This window comes from Ammospiza caudacuta, chromosome 14 (assembly GCF_027887145.1).
Source record: "Ammospiza caudacuta isolate bAmmCau1 chromosome 14, bAmmCau1.pri, whole genome shotgun sequence".
Classification (NCBI taxonomy): domain Eukaryota; kingdom Metazoa; phylum Chordata; class Aves; order Passeriformes; family Passerellidae; genus Ammospiza; species Ammospiza caudacuta.
Genome location: NC_080606.1, coordinates 7320511 through 7341460, shown reverse-complemented (window position 1 = coordinate 7341460; position 20950 = coordinate 7320511). Strand labels below are relative to the sequence as shown.

Below are 20950 nucleotides of genomic sequence, written 5' to 3'. Positions count from 1 at the left end.
ACTTCCCACTAAAATCCAAGTTTCAGTCCCATCCTACAGGAAACGAAAATTATTTTTTAAACTCAAAAACATTCTTCCACAATGTCAGAATATTTTTTGACTGTAGAGTGGTATTTTCCTTGACTCTTCTATATACCAAATAGCTAGACCTTAACAATTCTGAGTTCAAGCATGTGAAACTTGCATCTAAATCAAAGTTCTTCCCTGAATTATTCAAAAAATCACTACACAAAAACAGGTATCAAAATACAGATTGGAAGAGGAAACAGCAGAGAGGAGAGTGTCTAGGATCACAAGTAAATAATGATAATGCCGTTGATTCAATACAAAGTACAGCAGAATATATTCTGGAGAGCCCATGCATGATGGTGTGAGCTAAACTGTTTACATGAAAGATTAAAGAAGATGAAGATATTTCAGAGAGTGAGAACTGGCAATGTCAAAGCCACAGAATATTAAAGAGCAGAGTCTAAACTGCATGTTTGATTTTTGACCACTTAGCTATGTCTATCACAACCATTTACCCTGAAAGAAAGGTAGCAGTTTCAGGAAGAAAGAACTACAGATATATTTTGTTTACTTGGACTGTGAACATTCTGGCACATATCTTTCCCTAGATTTTTACATGGAGAATTTCCACCTTTTTTTTCCCCTTTGTTACAAGAAAATCACACTTTCCTAACTCTTAAGAAGAGGCACACGCTGGAGGAATGTCCTTCACACACATGCTTGCTTATACAAAACTGAAAAACCATTACAAGCTCTCTCCATGCCAGCCCAGTTTAATGCTGGATCACCAGACAAGTGGTCATTTCCCGTTACAAAGGATTCACTTTGAGTGGGATCAGGGGGATGTTAAACACAGCACACAATACATCAGGGATTCCATCAGAGAAAGAAATTCAGGATCTGTCCTTCTGTTTTTATTTGTTTTGTAGGTGCTGCTCATTCATTTTTCAAAGCGTATTTGTTGCGATATCATGAGCATGCCCAGTGGCAGAAGATAAAGGAAGGCAAAATCAAAGTGACATTGAGTAACTCTACACTTTAAGCTTTGATGTAGAAACATATTGTTTGAAAATATTTGGTGTGCAGCAGGTCTGTCAATTAGAGCTAATTATTTTTCTCTGATCAGGAAGAATGCAATCTTGTTTTAGGCAGGTTTCTTTGAAATGTACGTCTTTTATATAACTTCATTATAGGAAAATACTTCTTCCAAATTACTTCTTTTCTCGGCTGCTTAGCTATTGACTCAAATTGTCTGTGTTGAGTAGTTCTCTCTGCTTTGATAATTAACTTTTGATCATTACTGAATTTAGCAGCTCTAGTCAGATGTGTTCATACCCATCTTCCTCAACTATTTCAGTGTTCATCGCCTTTAATCTTTGAACAAAATGATCTCATTGAGCCTCCATCAGCCTCGCTACTCAGTTAATAATTCCTGTTTCTCATCTTCACCACTGAATTTGATTTGTTTTAGACTTGATGCAAGCTTTTGATTATTAATTTAAGATATTTCAAAGACAAACATGTTTTAAGAGTTATTTTTTTATCTTATATTCCTAGGCCTTTACAAGTAAGAAATTGGTTTTAACTTCACAATGACTCCTGAACTTCATGTATTAAAAGTACTATCTAGAAACAGAACAGGTGGGAGGTCCCTAAACCCCCATATATGTGCCCTGAGTGACAGATGCTGCTGCCAAAGATTGAAATGAAATTGGACTGGTACAATGAAATATTCAATGGGTGTTAGGAGAATTACATCATGGGACCTTTGCTAATTTTGAGCTTGAAAACATGCATTAAAATAATTTAGGATGATTAGAAAATGGAAGTCAGAGTGAACCAGACAATCATTCCACTTTAATTTGTAATTTTCTTCTGATTTTTTTTAACAATTATGGCCTCTGAATAATTGTGCTTCCGCTCCCTAAGACCTTATTTCAGCAGCTGACTCCAGTCTTGAATAAGAAGGAAGAAGACGAGGGATGTGTGAAAAGCAGTAAGACACAGAGGCTCACCCATCAGAGAGATTTTGCCCAGGGATGTTTTACCCTGATTCTTGTAGCTGTGAATGACTCCTACCTCTACAACCGATTTTAATGCTACTTGTTTTACCATTAGCTGAAAGGGCACCTGCACTGTGTTGTACTTGTTCTGTAGTGTGATTCACCCATAAATTTACTTTGTTAGAAGCTATTTAATTATTACACAAAATATTAAACACAGGAATAAGCACAAACTACTTCTAGATTATGAACAAGGACTGCAAAATGTGAAAATGATGCTTCTATTCATCACTATCTATTACCTGACTGGCTTTTGGATTGAATGAACCAGAAAAAGTATTCCAGTCAGTACAACTTTCCTACATCACAAAGGAGAGATGAATGAACTGACAAGAGGATGGCTCAAAATTAACCAAGCAAAATAGTTGGCATCTGCAAAATGCAAATTATATTTTTGGTGAAGTGTTACAGGCAAAGGGTCTGCTATCCAAAGAAAAGATGTATTTTCCATTGCATAACTGAAAATTCAGAATTTTCATTGAAAACTATTTGATTTTGAGAAAGTGAGATTAGACAATCTTTTGTCAAGAATGCCCCCTCACCCTCTTGATTCTGAAGCACTGGTGAGCCAGCTAAGAAGGCACTTGCTGAGCCTTAGAGAATCTCTTAGGGTGAGACAGAGGACACTTCATGCCATTGAATGTGCTGGCAGAAGAAGGCAGGCCTTCATGCTCAAACTTTCCCCCTTTTTCCATGAGCTGCTGCAACTCTAACTCAGATTTATTTCCCAGTTTCTAACCAGCTCTGCCTGCTTGGGTGAACAGCCAAGCGACTATACAAATAAGTTTATAATCCACCACTCTTCTCATGTACTGGAGGTATAGAAGAGATTCCTCAGAGACTTGATTCAACAGTACAGTAATAATAAAGATACTTTTCACATTAGTTAAGTTTTATATATATAGTTTATATCTTCTCCTAGGTTATAGTTTGTTTTGGAACTTGTTTTGAAAAGCACCACGCTCTTATTTATACAGAATGCCTTCTCTATGATCCTAGGTAACCAGCTGAGAACCACAACTGATTGGCTGTGCTGTGCTCTGATTCTCTGATGATACAATTGGTGCTAAATACAGTTGGGCCTCCTCTGGAGGAGAATATGGTGTGCAGCAAACAAACCATCCAGAATTGTGCTTGGAATCAGAAGCCAAAACCCAAAGCCTGAAGGATCAGTATGTGTATGTATAAATATGTGTGTTGTGTTCCTCATTTTTTTTATTCTTTACTTCATTGGTTACATTCTCCTCTACCTGTCCCCTGATGTCAACAGAGGAGATTCTATTTCTTTCTTGCTAATTGCCTTTGACATGAAGTTGGCAACCTTGCATTTGAGATTCTGTGTGTGATGTTCTCAGTCAGCCTCACCTCGAGGACAAAAAGGCCAGTGTTACTGGATCTAGGACCAAAAACAATGGAAAAGATATTGTCCTCCTCATGTCACAGCTTAAAAAATGAGTATTTCCCCCTCAGGATTCAAATGTGTGGAATGGATTAGCCAAAACCCATTTTTTATAATATCAAGTCACCAAGCATGTGGTATCAGCAAATCAGAATGGCTCACTGAGCCCTCGCTGCGCATGAGGCACAGAGAGCTCCCATCATTGCTTTGAGCAATCCTGTAACCTTCATGGCTTTACAGACTCAGGAGCACTTGAAATACTGAAAATTTAATTTCAATTGTTGCAGTGGAAGTTGGGTAAAACAAAAAAAAAAAAAAGAGTTTAAGTGACCAAATCTAAACCAGTCTGTCTGTGGTTTAGCAGTCACCTTCATCCTTGATGAACATGAACTGTTTTTAATTGAGCAATAACAAGGAAATATTTGGGCTTCTATCAGCAGTTTTTTCCAAAACCCTGTTTTCCATCACTGTAATCGTGTAAATCAAACTAAGAAAGTGTGCAATAACAAATGTGGCCACTTCCAATTCTTGAAGAACTATTCTATTATTATTTTTTTTTTAAACAGAAAAGAGCTGCACATACTGTGAGTGCACACTGCACTCTGAGGAGTGCTTGTCTGCTTGTGTAGACATATCTGAGCTGGTTTTAAATTAGCCACTGTGGATACTGTGAGCATTGTTGCTGTCACCACACAGGTTTCAGTTTACTCAGTGTCTTTGGTGAACTTTACAATAGAAATTGTTACAGCTATCTGTCAGTGAGCAGCCCTGCTGCAAAGATAACTCACAGAACATGTTTGCTTATTGTAGGACTTCAGTACTAATGTACATTGACAAAAGAGGCTTGAAACAATGTCTTCCTTTCCCATAAAAATGCTCTTGATGAGAAGCTGCTATTTGTATTAATTTTGAGTCCCCAATCCAACAAAGGAGAAGTTGTAATATGACATTAAAAATTCTACTTATTCTGTTTTTGCAGTCCTAAGAATCATTGTAACCCACCCCAGGTGACTCTGCCTTGTCAGAGGAGTTGGATTTGATGATCTCCTGAGATCCCTTCACAACCCTGGAATTCTGTGACTGTCAAGTTAATTTAACAATGCTCACCAATGTCTCACCAAACCTAGCAGATATAAGTGTTCTTACAGTACCAACCATGGCAGGGAATGGAACTCTTTCTAGAGTTAGACCTGATTTTTCATAAGAATTGTTTTATTTGGAAAACAACTATACATCCCTGGTGACAGAAATTTGGAAAACTGTATGGGATGGTCCATTTTTAAGAAAAAAGATCCACACTTAAATTGTGGTTTAAAACATCATTTCCTGGAAATTAATTTGTTACAAACTGATCACAAATGGCCAAGGCTTAGTGGATGATAACCCTATTGGGAAAATAGAAATGATCTATTGGTAACTGAAACTCAGTATTTGCCATTGTCTTATTTACTGATGATTTTTCTAAAATGTGTGCTTGGTTCAACCCTCTAGAAGGCGAATAAAGAATAAAAAAAAATGCTGGGTTTACTCCATAGCTGCACTTCATCGTGTTAATCACATGATTAAAAAATTGAAGAGGCAGAAGAAACATAGAAAAGGTCAAGAATCCTTTTTAAGAGAAACAAAGAATTTTCCCCAAACTTCCATCATGGAATAAGCAGCAAAAGGCTTGTTTCAAAAAATATCCTGTGACCTTACTGTCCAGCTGGAGACTGCCACCACAAACTGAGTATTGTTCAGTTTCCCAGTTCTAGCAGGAGAACCATCTTTTCAATCCCTGGAACTTATCTTGAGAGTGCTGATATTTTGTAGTTTTATTATTAAAGTCTTTCTCTCTTTCTGTACAAGGTGTAGTTTTAGAGTGCAGTGCCTGATTGTTAGTTTTTCCATGTTCCCTTGCTCTGCCACAATGGACAAGCAGACACCTCCAGATACAGCCCCTTGTGCCCCTGCTCATTTGCAGTTTGTGCCCTTAGTCTTCCATTTGTGATAAAGACCTTTTCCTCATTTCTTTGGGAATCCAGCCTGTCCTTAGTCTTCTCCTACTTTAAGTAAATGAGTGGTTCCCTAGACTTGAGAAGCAGAAGGGCAGAGTCACAGCAGTGGCAGTGAACTGATGTTGCTGCTGTTCCTGCTGCCCATTTATTTCCTGTGCAGGAAATAAAGACTTTGAGGATTTTAATTTATACTGAACATTACATCTATGCTGAATATTAAATGTATTACAAGCAGACAACAGAAATAAACACATATGAAATAACTCTGCAGACCTTGGTCTGGTTTAGTACATTGTCACATGACTGATCACTAAATTGCACAGTTCCAAAAATTATACTTAATAGTATTGCCATGAAATTGGAATTTTTGAAAAGCAAGCACACTCTCCACGAGAACACCCTGGTCAAATCAATTGCACTGTCACACTGTGGTCCTGACCTGTCCCTGTGTGCAGGGAAAATTCATCCTGCCAGCACTGAACAGAGCACCTACAACCCCAGCAAACCTTGCAGTGGCAGATGAATTCATCCTAAGAAAAATTAGGGTGTTTAGCTTTCATTACTGTTCTCTTTCTGGAATACCTCCAGGAGAGATCAACTTTCACTTCTCTCCTTATTCTGGCTGACAGAGGCTAATTACTGGATTTATCATGCCCTTTCCAGGACCTACTTTATGGTTTTTCTGGTCACCTATGAGTCCCTCCTTCAGCCTTTTTCTCCCTGTCTCAAACCCAGCACTAGCACTATCCTCTATCAGTGTAAAAAACTCCCAGGAATTCAGATTTTGAAGTTCATAGACAGTTGCTTAGGCTTTTACAGAGGAGCAGTGCTGCAGATGGCCAGTGTAAGAAAACCAGACACCTTCTTCACCAAAATGCTTCATAAGACATTCATGATAAAAAATCCCACTCTCCTTCAGAGGAGAAAAGGGAGATAAATGTGTTCTATGTGGTCAGATTAGTGAGTATTGAGCACTGAGATGGCCTGCAGGTATCACAGACTTCAGATTTATTTTACAGGACAGAATGGCCAAGGCTGGCTTTTCTCTTAGCAACAACAATGCTGGGGTTGATCAATTCTCTCACCTGCTCCTGCCTCCGCTTTGTTACCAAAACACTACAGGGCTTTTGCATAAGTAGCATACATAGCAAGAGGCTCTGGTGAAATATATTTTCATCATGCTTATAATAAAGAAATTGTGTGCAACCATGCACACACACAGAGTACATGGCCCATCCTGTGGACTGAAAGCCTCATGTCCCTCTTCTGTCCCACCCCAAAAAGGCTGGCAGATCTCCAGCATCAGGCTCTTATGGCTGTCCTGAGGAATGACCTCTTTTTAAGTAGTGACAGAGGCATGAGGGGCTCTAAAGCTTCTCTCTCACACGAATTGTGTCGGACAGTGGGGCTGACAGAGCTTGGTAGCCTCAGGCTGGTGGCAGAAGGGAACCCAAGAGCAGCCCCTGTTAGAGTGCTGGGGGATTGTGGAGTGCCTGCTTTCTTGTGGGAAGAGAGGAGAAGGCCTCTTGAAGATGCACATGTGAATCTTTTCAGCTCAGGCATGTCATTCCCACTTCATTAGGGCTATCTGCCTGCCAGCATTTCTCTTCCTCTATTTTTTCTTTACTGTGGTGGAGGGGTTTTGACACTGAGCTGCCAGTGTCAGGCCATGGAAACACTTGGAAAAGGTGAAGTGGGAAGGATGGGGTTCCTCCAGCTCCTGTGCTGGTCTGGGCAGGTGCTGCCCCAGAGCCCAGGCAAGAGCACACTGCAAGCTCCAGGGGCAAAGTCCTTCTTGTTGATCTCTACAGCAACCATTCTTCCTGGTTGTATCAATCCCCTTCCTCACTGATGGATGGCCTCCACAATAACAACATGTGTGAGAAAAAAATTACATGTGATTCTGTGAATCTGAACAAGTTAAAAGCTTTTGATAACACTTTGTGTTTTAGTGGTGTGCTATGCTTTTGCAGACAGCTCAGCCCAGATCTCAGGGTGGCTACTGAAAGCTTCTGCTGATAATAAACAAATGATATGAACCTGCATTATTACCATGTGAATTATAACCTTAGATACCTCAGTCATCAAATCTCTTAGCACCCAAGATTTGCCTAATACAAGCTGGACTATTAACTCACACAGCTGATATATTGTTGTTTCACCCAGAGTTGTGCACAATAAAATAATTTGAATAACAATTAAAATGGACTGAGGTAGCAAGAAGGGACATATATCCATGAAAGGATTTTTCATGGTTATAGACTGACAAGGTTGGAGAATGACTGTATTATCCTAATAGCTTCTGTTTTCATTAATGGCTTAATGAAAACATTTCCCTACAATTATAAAGCATGACTGCAAATCTTAGACATTGGAATGTGTGTTCTTTATCAAACACACTCTGCTGTGGCTACAACTGATGCTGCACCACTCTGGGATTTCAATGGAACCCAATGACAGATAAACTGTTTACATTAAAAGACTCTATCAAAGTTATTTTGCACCTAGTTTCTTCCTAATCCATCTGATTTTTCTATAGCTTTGACAAGATGACCTCTCTCACTGTGTGTGCAGTATTGATGTCATTACTGAAGTGCTGTTCTTCAGCCTTTCTGCTGATAACAAAGTAAATGGAAATGTAGAGAAACCTTGGGGAGGTAAACAGCTTGTTCAGGATCCAGCTAAAAAATGGGAAAAATACAACAGGTAAGGATATCTATTGTTACAAGGAAAGTGATCACTGTTGCACTTTAAAAAATGTTTACATGATACAATGAAGGCATATTATGCCTTAGAACTTCATAAATTCTAAAAAATTGAACTTGAATAAAGGCATTGAAAGCTCAGCACGTATTATAAGAACACAAAGCTCAGCTTATGGCTGATTACCTTTTAAGGCTCGGCTAAAAAGGAAAACATTTTGAATTTAATTACCTAATACTAACCTAGCAAAAAAGAATTATGTTTATGTAAAATACAAACAATAGAGCAAGGCCATGGACTACATGCATGTCTTGTGTTTCTAGGGTTTTCAGAAAAGTGGCAATCACTAAGGAGAGAAGAAAAAAAAATCAAATAGAAAAGAAAAATATCTTATTGATTTGTTCTGCCAAAACCACTATATACATGAAATACTGAAAATGGAGCAGGTCTGTAACTAGTATCAAAGTTTCTTTGGTTCAAAAACACACAGAACACTAGCAATGTGCTTTAAATTAAGTACACATTTAAAAGGTTAACAGGACTATTCCTTAGGCAGAAGAACAAAGGGGAGCTGGTTAAAGAAAATTGGGTACACCACAGCTACTTAAAATACTGTATCCAGGCACAACTCATTTGGATGCCTTTGAGCTCAAAGCTTATTTGAATTATACAGAGGTGTTTTAGAGAACAAAAATACTAACCTGTGTTTTATCTAAGCTCTTTCAGCTGAACTGAGCTACTAATTAAAAATCTTCACTACTCTTCCTAATTTCTGATGTGCTTTTTTAACAGAGTAATAAAGCCATCTAAAAAGCTGTGTCCTTCCTCAGAGAAGAGTGTTAACATTAGCATCTCTGAAATGCCTTGTCATCTCCTGGTTTACTAATAGCATGTCTGTCATCTGCCTTGATTGCACCTCTTGCAGCCAGTCTGAATACCCTGTGCCATACTGAATGCAATACTGATGCATGTGCCAATTGACAACACCTAGAGAGTTCACAATCCAAGCAATGCTTACATGTTACAGTACCTCTCAAATAATACATTAAACAGATGTGTACATGATATTATAAATATGTGACATAAAAATCTATTTGGTTGGTCAGCGTACATATTAAAAACCCATTAAAGTAGGTCAAATGGTGGATAACTTAAAACTTTAAAGACAGCAATTTTAATAAAACTGTCAATACAATTTTCTTTGTAAAAACATTTGACACTGATTATGCTGCTTATATTGAAAGAGAAACACAAGGTCTATATCTTTAGATCTTTTATTGAACTGTGAGCGCAGCATCAATAACTGCTTCTCAGCTGTAAATGAAAATTGATTCCAGATCTAACCCATCGTTTTCTGTGTGTCTTTAATCCCAAATCACCCACAATGAGATGTGAAAATCAGCATTTTGTCTATGGGACAAAGCATGTGTCACATGGCCAGCTCCACAGTGTCTGCACTGTGGGTGTGTTTACAGGTGTAGGTTCAGGCTGTGTTACAGGTGTAGGTTCAGGCTGTGTTTACAGGTGTAGGTGCAGGCTGTGTTACAGGTGTAGGTTCAGGCTGTGTTACAGGTGTAGGTGCAGGCTGTGTTACAGGTGTAGGTTCAGGCTGTGTTACAGGTGTAGGTTCAGGCTGTGTTTACAGGTGTAGGTTCAGGCTGTGTTACAGGTGTAGTGCAGGTTGTGTTACAAGTATAGGTTCAGGCTGTGTTTACAGGTGTAGGTTCAGGCTGTGTTACAGGTGTAGTGCAGGTTGTGTTACAAGTATAGGTTCAGGTTGTGTTACAGGTGTAGGTTCAGGCTGTGTTACAGGTGTAGTGCAGGTTGTGTTACAGGTATAATGCAGGTTGTGTTTACAGGTGTGGGTAAATGCAGTCCCTCACTGCTGCACCAGAAGGTGCTGACAGGAGTTTGGGGTGCAGTCCTTGTGATTTGCCCCATGCTCTACTGCAATGACCTACATGGTCCAAAAATTGACAATGCAGTCACCTTGCACTAGGAAGCATCCTAGCAGGATTCCTCATCACCTCATTTATCATCCCCACAAAAACCCCTCCAACAACCATACATCTCTCCATGAAAATAACTGCCCCAGTTGTAACAGCCCTAGGCATCGCTTTAGCTCTAGAAGGTCAAAAATAGCCCAAACACTCATCCTCACAAAACAAACTCCATTCTCAAACTTCTCCATATCTCTAGGGTACTTTAACTCTACATTTGAAATCTGAAGGCACCCACAATGAACATCTCACTGGGCTTCCTGCAGGTTGCAGCCCAAAGAAATTCACTCAACCATTTCTGCATCAAGCCCACAGTTGCCAGAAGGCTAAAAGGAAAAGAACCTACAGAGTTTCCATGCAATTTGCAGCACTTTGACACTAGGAGGTTGAATTTGCAGTCAGCTCTCAGTTGCTGAAGTGTCTTTAAACCCCCTGGGGTGAAATTAAAGTGTTTAGTCTCCTTCAGCATTTTCTTGGTGATATGTTGCTAGGCCATCATCATGTGTGCCTTAACCAAAATAAACATAACACATTAAGGAGGGTTCTCCAAAGCATGTTTATAACTTTTAGGAGCAATTTCCAGTTATTCAAAATTCTGTTTGAAAAGGGAATGCCTAAAGTGGGCAGCACAACCAGTAACAGCCTTGCTGATGCTATCTGTAGAATAAATACCTTCCATTGACTTCAACCTGCCAGTTCCTATCCTATCCAGAAATGAAGCTCAACTTCTCAGTTACATGACTGACTGGAGCTATTGTGTGGCTGTGCTCCTCCTCAGCAGAGGGGAGAAAAGGAAGGAGATCTGTAACACCTGAAACAGTAAAGGCCCTCAGACACCTGAGTAAATGCAATACAGTTAATAAGGGTGCTCTTCATAGGAGTGAGGGAGCAAACAGAAGAGCTTTGTTTCTCGCAGCCGTGTTTCTAACAATCTTCCACCTTGACAAATGGACTACTGCTAGTCTCAGAACATAGGTTGATAGATCAAACTCTCCCCACATTCTACAGACTTTCACTAAAAGTTGCTTTCCAAGTACAGTTATGGATCAGTGTCACTACTATCCTGTAAAAATTGAAGGGTCCATAGCAATTCTCAAAGGAGAAATCCTAGGGCTTCCTGCTGACCACTGCTCCAAAGAATTTTGATTTCCTTAAAATTAGAGTAGAAATAAAGGAAACAAACTCAATATTTACCTGCTGTGTTGGGGTTTTTGAATAAAAGTGAGTAAATGCCAGCTCATGCTTCACACTGGCTGCAGGCTTATAGCAGAAAAAATCATAAAGACTGATTCCATTTCCTTATAGAAATGCTGCATAAACTTCTAGAATGGTTTTAAGCCAAGAGTTTTAATCTTTTCTCTCCCTGCCAGAATGAGCACATGTGTACCTGAATAACAACGATCACTTGACTGCAAAATATTTATGTTGAAAAAGCCCTTGAAGTTACTTTTTTGTTGTTTATGTGTCTGACCAGTGGGCCAGATCAACCTTTCTTCCAGTTTCCAATCCCCTCTCCTTAAAGAGATGTGGCAGAGGCTGCTGAGGTGTAATGAATGAGAGATGCAGCAGTGTCCTGCAAGGCCTTAGCCTGACAAAAAATATAAAGGCAGACACAGTCATTAATTCAGGAAACCTAAATTCCTGAATGAGGAATGTATAAACTCCTGAGTCAGCTGTACAATTTTGTCTATACTCTATTTGTAAAACAAATAGAAGAGATACAACCACACATATGTGGGGTACACAGGAGAGCTGAAGGTTCCCTTGAAGTGCAGGGCATTTAAGAAATGTTATCAGTGTGCAGTTGTGTCCAGTTACTGGACACTAAGGATACAGGTCAGTTAATAAGTGAAGCCAAATTGGGCTGTCAGTGGTGGGCTTGGTAGTGCTCAGTTAAGAGCTGGACTTGATGATCTTAGAAGATTCCTTCTAAATAAAATGACTGTATGAGAAAAAATCAAAAATATTTTTAAGTAATACAAAATGTTGAGAAACTCCATGAATGGTCCCTGTGGTGCTCTCTGTTTGTCTGCAGCCCAAGCTGTGAATGTATTCTGGGAAGACACAAGGAGCTTTGGAGCAGTCTGAGGCTTCCTGCAGCTCCACGTCCCCACCACAGAAGGGCCCAGGCTGCAGCCCTGGCCTGGAGCAGGGACACTGCTCACCCTCAGGATGCTGCTGGGTGACAGGCACATCCCACACTGACAGCAGGGAGGGCTCCAGAGCTGTCAGGACCCCTCTGTGCACTGAGCTCTTCCCTGCTTGGGGCTAACATCAGAGATGGCATCGGCTCAAGTCAGTCAGGGCTATCCATTTGAGGTCAGCAAACACTGGTCCAGGTCTCTGCTTCTCCATTCACCAGTGATAAGGGATTTCAGCCTAGCAGTATGAACTCCATAAACTCTGCAAATTCTACTTAAGTCACTAGAAAACTGTTACTATGGGAAAACAACATTAGCTGCTACCTGACAATATATTTCCATTTCTGTATTTTAGGCATCTCAGGATCACAATGTCATTTTACAGGATCATTTGGGCAAATTTGCAAATCTTATGGTGTCATTAGTCACTGTGTTTGCACAACACTGCATTGCACAAGGATTTTGACCCTTTGGCTTCAGAAGACATTGAGAGTCTTGCCGGTGCTAAAAAATACTGACTTGTATGACTAAGGGGTCAACTTTCACCAGAAGGTAAATCTTTCCTGGCATGACCCTAAGGATGGATGAGGTAGGCTGAAGGAGAACATTTAGGTGGTTTAAAAATAAATAAGAAAGAATGATTGGCCTATAATTAACATTTCCCAGATTGAACAGATGATCTTAGGCTGAATTATAGCATTACCTTCCTCTCTATTGCAGACATTTAAACATTTGAACCTATTGCATATATAAAGTAAAATGAAGGATGAATTTAACACAAAGTTTCATTTTTTTTCTGATAAGAATGTTGAGAATATGAATTTCACCAGCTTTCTTCCCCAGCATTATACATAAATATTTATAAAGTGGGAAGGATAGAGAATTACATGAGCCAGTTTTCTGAAAATGATTCTTCATTAATATCCCAACTACGTGGAGAAACTTTTAGTATTGATTTAGAGCTACATCCTGAGGGCTTTCCCTTTCACAAACAGGAGTCACTGGATTACTGTGGACTCCCAACCCTTTACTCTCTGACTGGAACAAAAACTTACAGACCAAATTTTCTTGTGTGGGCTTGTATAAATGGATTGCAAAGTACAAACAAACTCTGTGCTTGTGTTGGTGCTCTTATGTGATCCTCTTACACACACCTCCAAAAAGCTCATAAATTCAGAAAATGGGTGCAAAGCAAGGGGAGGCTGTTCCACAGTTAGCTTGGTACAATGGAGGACAGAGACTCAGAACACATTGGCTCTTCCTGGGTGATGCTCTATGTGGTCTCTAATTCAAAGGTTAATAAGTCATATTTTGGCTTAGTTCAATCCACTTCACAAAGTGAACCAGCACAACTGAAACACATTCCTGTTTGAGATTGTTTCCTCTAATGAGAAGGAGGCAACAAAGGTTTAAGCAAATGGATTCTGCAGCACACCAAAATGATTTTCATGCAAATATAGTATGTCAACACACAAACAGGTCCAACCAATGAAATAACTTTGTTAACTTAAAAGGTCTATACACTTATATTAGATGTATTTACCTGTTCATTATCATCTTCATCACTGCTGAGTTTTAGATCATCCTCAAGCATTCTGAAAAAAAAATACAGAATTACATTTAATGAATTAACTTTATGTGCAATGGGCCAAATCTACACCTCAGCAAAGTCAAAGAGAAAACTCTCAGTTCAACAACAGCAAAATCAGACCTGAGGTAAATAAAGTCCACATATGTATGTATTAGTGCTTCTTTGGGATTCTAGGGTAGAACAAGTGACTTTCAGACTCATCCATCATAAAGTTTGCAGTCAGCTGCTCTTTCATGTCCTCTTTTATTTCCACATTGTCTCACAGGGATTAGTCCATATACACCTACAAGTGTTTCTAAATCAGAAGAGAAATTCAGCTCTGAGAAAAAGTTGTCCATGTTTCATTCTCAGTTTGGGTACCACCAATTTCCTTTCTGGTACCTTATCAAACTGAGAATGCAAAGTGGATAATAGCAAGAAGAGGAGGTGCTTGTTTGAGGTTTGATGGGACCTCACAGCTGTTAGCGTCCAAAGGCAGACCAAACATTTTCCAAGCTGGGAACCTGCCAGTTCATACCCCCATTTTTGTTTATTTATTTATATTTTAATACAGGGAAATCTCACAGGCCTGTGCCCTGCCCTTGCAAAAAGGGAGGGAAGCTTCTAGAAAATGTGGCTGTCCCTGTGCCTCCTTCCCTTCCTTTGGCAAAAGAGTAGAATTGCAAATTACTGTATTAACACTCAGATGATTTCCTTCCATCCAAGACTTGGGTACAGGAAAACACATGGGGTAAGAAACCATGTTATTTGGTGCTACTGAGACAGAAAAGGTCTCTCATTTGGGGATGTCTCTACCTAGAGAGATGAGCAGTCACCAAATAAGCTCCTGTATAGCTTCCCATATATTCATGCTTTTATCTGAGCTGAGAGTCATCTGGGCACACTTCTACCTCACGCTCATCTTTTCACCTTGACAAATTGTCTTATCATGGGATGATGTAGGAATGAATTGGCCCATATCCCCTGACCTGCTGCAGCAGCCATTAAAATCTCAGATCTTCCTTTCTGCCAGCCCCAGCTCCTTTACCCATGGCAGGAGGCTTGCAAATTGCAATTATTGTTTCCTTTTTGCCTTGATGGGGCCTGAAGTCTATGATTTTTTATTGTTAGCCTTTAAATAACTCTAGCAATCAATGGAAGTTCTGTTAGGAAGGGTTTTTTTTTGTTTGAAGACTACCAGTAAATCATGGAAGCCTCCTGACACATGGAATTTTAAAGAGGGGACAATAATCCCAATGTGGAAATTTTAGAATATTTGAAGCCCTGATGGTGCCCTTAAAAAAAAAAAGTGAAGGAGATCTTTAAACGGGTTTGTGAGCCATCTGTCTTCCAGTGACCTCTGTTGTCGGGCAACCCAGTGCTTACAAAGTACCTGGACACATAACTACCAGTCATTAGCATCCTGATAAATGGCCAGTGCCTCCCTGCAATATGTGAACCCATAAAAGTACAACTGCAGCATGGATTAAAAAAAAAAAATCTTCTACAAGTTAGTATTTGTGAGGGGTTGACCTTGTCTGGATGCCAGGTACCCACCAAAGCTCCTCTATCTCTCCTCTCTTCATCTGGACAGGAGAGAAAATGTAACAGCAGGCTTGTGGGTTGAGAAAAGGACAGGGAGAGATCACTCAGCAATTACTGTCATGGGCAAAGCAGACTTGATTTGGGGAAATCAATTCAAAGTATTGCCAATGAAATCAGAGTAGGACAATGAGAAATAAAACCAAATGATAAAACACCTTTCCTCCACCCTTCCCTTCTTCCTGGGCTGGACTTCACTGACAATTTTCTCTGTCTCCCCCTTCACAGTGGAGCAAGGGAATGAGGGCTATGGTCAGTTCACTGCACATTGTCTCTGCAGGTTCTTCCTCCTCAGGAGAAGGACTCCTCCCATGCTTCCCCTCTTGTTCCAGCATGGGGTCCCTCCTGCGGGAGCCAGCCCCTTATGAACTTCTTCTACTTGGCCTTCCTACAGCTTGCAGCTCTTCAGGAACTGTTCCAGAATGCATCCCCTGTGTGGGTACATCCCCCAGGCACAGTGTGGGTCCCCCATGGGGGTCACAAGTCCTGGCAGCAAACCTGCTCCAGCGTGGGCTTCTCTCTCAGGCAGGACACCAGCACAGCCTTCCCATGGCTCACAGCCTCCTTTGGGCACATCCCTGCTCTGGGGTGGGCTTCTCTCTCTACCAGGACACCAGCACATCCTTCCCATGGCTCACAGCCTCCTTTGGGCATCCCCCTGCTCTGGCCTGGGCTCCTCCCCGGGCTGCAGCTGGATCCCTGCTGCCAGGCCCCCCCTGTGCTGCAGGGCACAGCAGCCTCTCCATGGCAGCACCAGGGGCTGCAGGGGAACCTCTGCTCCAGCGCCTGGAGCACCTCCTGCCCCTCCTTCTGCACTGCCCTGCCTGTCTGCAGGGCTGCTCCTCTCACAGACTCCTACTCCTCCCTTGCAGCTGCTGTTGCACAGCAGTTTTTTCCCTTTCTACAATCTGTTACGCCCAAGGCACTGCCACTGTCAGTGCTGGGCTCAGCCTGGCCGGTGGCAGGTCCATGGTTCATCCTGGAGGTTGGCATTGGCTCTGCTGGAAATGGGGGAGGCTTCCAGCTTCCACTGCTGCACCCCCCTGCTACCAAAACCTTGCCATTCAAACCCAACACTCCACTTTTCAGGGATTATTAATCTTTAGAGGCCTGGACTTGGTGATGAACAGAAACTTTTAATGCTGTTTATCTAGCAGACACATTCATTTGTTTCCCCAGAGCCATTACTTGCTGTGCCATTCTCAATGTATCGCTGTGCCTTGATCTATCCACAGTCCCTGATTGTTATCTGCAAGTCTCATTACACCAGAAGGACAATACCCCCAGGAAACCGAGACCATTTTCATACAGAACTATATCATTCTGACTCTTCACTCTAATTCAATCCTACACTCCTGCTTTTAAACCTACATTTCACTTTAATGTGTAAATTATCCACTGCTTTAAAGAATCACTGCTAGATAATGCATTCTATTGTTATTTTTTAATGCAGATTTAAGTGGATATAATGCAAAGATCTTTTCATGAATGAAACCCAAAGGGTGGTATATTTTCTTTCTTTCAGCTATTGGGTGGTTTGGGTTTTGGTTTTTTTTTTGATTGTTTGTTTGGTTTATTTTTTTTTTCATTTTTTATGTGTTAAATTTCTTTCTGACTTACCCTGGTAGAAATAAACCAAAAAGGACAAAAGAAATTCCATATTGGATAAATGGAAAGAACAAAGAAGAAAACAGAAAAAAGATAAATGGATACACTTACTAAACTAACCCTACAGCCATCTGAAATGGCTGATTAATAACTGTCCTCATACAGCCTATACTGCAGATACTTTCCAACAAGTACAGTAAGCACAAGACATGTTTATTGAATATTGAAAAATATAAAATTGATATAAAACATGATAAGTAGGAAGGACAACTGTTAGAGTTGGTTTCAGAGAAACTAAATTTGCAGGATTTATGAGTTCCCTTCAAGAGACTAATAGATGTTTAGACAACTAGAGAGAGGAAAAAAATTGGATTTTGGCATTTCTTTAGCAGTTCCAAGCTTATCACTTGGGGTATGTAATTCTTCTTAGCCTGTTCTGCTAAATGAAGAATATGTCATCCCATTCAGTTCCAAAACTCAAAGCTTCAACAACTAAACCAACCAGCTTCTAAAATGCATCACACTCTACTGGCAGATGGTATAATTAAAGAGAAACTGAGTATAGTATCAACCAGAAATATATAGTAGCCAGATAAGTGAGGAAATAAATTAGAAATACACACTACATGCAAATGTAGAATGCTGAACAATTCAAATAACCTGCTCCCAGAGAATATTGGTTAGAAAAAGTAATATTTTACAGAACACAAAGGAATAGATGGTGTTCCACAATTTTAAAATGTGCTTAATATTCTGGAGGCATGGGTCACAGTAGCTTGTACTGTTTAATGTTTCCATTAACTCTCATTTATAAGCAAGTACCATCTGATTGCACTCAAATCTCAATAAGGACTTTTTAAGATTGCCAGCAACCTTAATTCAAGGTGACTATTTCACTATCATATCTAGAAAGGTATTTTAGCTTCAAAGCCTTGAGACAGAAGAGCTCTGTATCTACAGCTCTCCAAAACACTGTCTGGATGGTCTGAAGGTGAAATTAGGCACTCCTGAGTGAGAGGCGCCTCTAAATACCCATATGATCTATTCTGCTCTATATAATTGTTCACCTCAGAAGCACCCAGACTGGAGATTAGAGTGTATTTGTTATTAAGATCAGGACAGCTATTAATAAAGGCCAATTTGGAGGCTACGTTAAAATTACAATGAATGCTGCCAATGAGGGCAAATCAAAGAGAAAACTGCCTGTATCAGAAAGCTACCTCCAGGGGTGTTATGAATTAATTTTATTTCCTATTCTTCTCTGACCCAGCTGACATTATTATTGAATATACATGTACTTGTTTGTCTTTTCATCCATAGCTAATGCAAAACACCACTTTAGGGAAAGAATAGGATTAAGTAGGATTTTTTATTTCATTATTAGAGCAACGCCATTTACTATAACAGTTGAAGTTGTGTCAGGACATTTATTATAATCTACAATTTTCAGAGGTTTGTAATTTGGAATGTGAAATTATTGCAAAGGAGAAATGTTAGGACAAAGCAACGCATTTATCTGTGGTGTAAGTAGGGGCAATCTCATTGACTGACTACAATACCCGCTTCCTTCAGGGATGCATTTGCTCCCAAAGCAGATTGTTCCTACATTACAAATTTAGCTAGACAAATGGCTGAACAAGGGCTTTATTAGGATGGGTTCTGTAAAAGTCACACTAGAAACAGTAAGAACATGAACATGAAATGGGACTTGTAGCCTATCCTGACTTTTGAGTTCAGTGGATGTTTTGTGCACACCAGACCTGCTGATCTGGGATCCTCTCAACAAGCAGGTGAGGATTTGGAGACATGAGATAATTCACTCCCTCAAAAAGCACTGCCACAGAATTACTCCATTTCAGTTACTTTTACAGAAGAGTCTGAATGTCTCAAAGGAGGATTTTCACTGCATCCTTTTTTTCTTTCTTTCTTCATTTATTATATAATGTATTTAAATGCTTTTAACAAATGAATAAGGTCCTGATCACTGGTAGACTTCTGGGAATCCTGCATTTCTTCCTGCTCTGGTTGTGGAGGGCTGGGATGGGAATCTTCTGTGTTTATAGCAACATGTTTGGTGATGTAGCTTCCTTAAGGAGGTGTTTAAAAGGCAGAATGATAGGATAAGCTTCTGCATGTCTAATTTGCTCTGGGATCAGTTCACCACTGCACTGGGGCTCACTCCAATGTGAAAAAAGTCTTGTGGGAAGGAAAAGGATGGAGGAAAGGGAAGAGGGTGTTGCAAGCAGACAGCCAAGGGAATACTGGGCAATCCCCTAATCCTGAGCTGCCCAGAAAATTAACTCACTCATGTCAAACCAAATCTGTACAAAATGCATATCCCATCTGATATGAGTCACATCACAGCAAACACAAGTGTTGATTCTGCAGGAAGGAGGACAGTGGTGTTAACAAGACATACACACATGCCATTCTTTTTTTGCCAGGTTTGTCTCTGGTAAAATGGGAATGCATTTCTAAGATTTCTGCGCTACAACTGGTTATTCCGTTTGATATTAAAGAGAGCTTAGATTGTTAGAGCAAGTGTCAAACTTGTGAAAATTATTAAGACTTAATGCAGAACAGGCAGGAATCCAATAAATGTCTTTGGGGTGATAAGGGTACTACACTGCAGCCTGAGCTATGAAGGCCCTGTCAGTCCTGCTTGCAGCAATATTCCTGCAGAGGGAACACAGTCCATGCAAATAGTGACTAGCACTGAGATGCACCTTTTCTACCCCTGAACTTGCATGGAAATAAGGCCATCAGTTCAACACAATCTCTGCTGGTTTACCCCATGGACTTCATACCCAACTTGTTTTTCATTTTCCTAGTGCATTTCTCTGTAGTATATAAGGCTTCTCCAAGAGTGGTAACTCAAAAGGTATCATGCAAATGACAAACTGTATAATGGAATTCAGATGTATTTCAAGAATGTGTTGCACACACTGGAGCACAATTTTATCATTTATCAAGGGGGAAGAAGGGGGCCTGTGTGTGTGAAAACATCTAACAATAGATTTCCCCAGAGAAGTTCATAATACAGTGAACAAAAAACTGAGGAAATGAAAATAAACGGTAGAGTAATTCCAAAGGAAAAAAGAAGATCTTTTGTTTTAAAACATCCCATCAATAAATCTTGAAACCTTATATTCATTCTTTTTCTGAAATATGCAAGTCATCCTTACATTATTTCCTCTGAGATACTGTAAGAGTTATGGTAAAAGAAAATCTCAGAAGATTAAATGGAATTTACAAGCACCATTTACCTTAATAGTCAGGACCATTTGTCCAGCAATTTTATACATACTTAAATATAATTTATTAATTTTCCCTTCTCTTCATCCACCATTTTCTTTCATTACATTTTTGTCAATGATGAAGTCAGTCTCGCAAACTGTTACTCACAGGAGTAACTTGTGCTCATTAAAGCAGATTCAGTGGCCTCAATAGGGCTCATTTGCTTAAGGTATAGATCAACTCCTCAGTCTCTGGCCTTAAATCACCTCCCCTCAGAAAGGACTGAAGTCAAGTTTTGTGTTTTCACTGTGAAACAACCTGTGAGCAATAGAGGTGCCTGTTCTCTTCCCTGACATGGTCAGCCTCCTCCTGGCCACTGATGGAGAACGATGGCTTGCTAGGACACACTCCATGGTGTGTTGTCACATGCAGCCTGCCTTAGTGTTCCTGGCACCATATCAGTAATTAGTGTAATTACAGATGGGGAGAGAGAGGTAACCCCTGTGGTTTTCTATTAGGTACCTCACAATTAGAGAGTGCACTTCATTACTCATCTCTCCGTACCATCTCTTAATTTCAAAAGGATTAAGCAAAATTAATTCTTTCAGTAGAAGAATTTCT

The 20950-nt window shown here is 40.1% G+C and overlaps 1 protein-coding gene across 4 annotated transcripts in view; it reads right to left on the bottom strand.

The window, feature by feature from the left end:
* The window catches only part of AFF2 (ALF transcription elongation factor 2), a 330786-nt gene that overhangs the window by 82219 nt on the left and 227617 nt on the right, over positions 1 to 20950 (bottom strand). For all 4 annotated transcript variants that reach the window (XM_058814367.1, XM_058814370.1, XM_058814369.1 and 1 more), the window contains exon 8: positions 13856 to 13907. In XM_058814367.1, coding sequence (XP_058670350.1) covers positions 13856 to 13907 — 52 coding nt within the window. The remainder of the gene's footprint in view (positions 1 to 13855; positions 13908 to 20950) is intronic.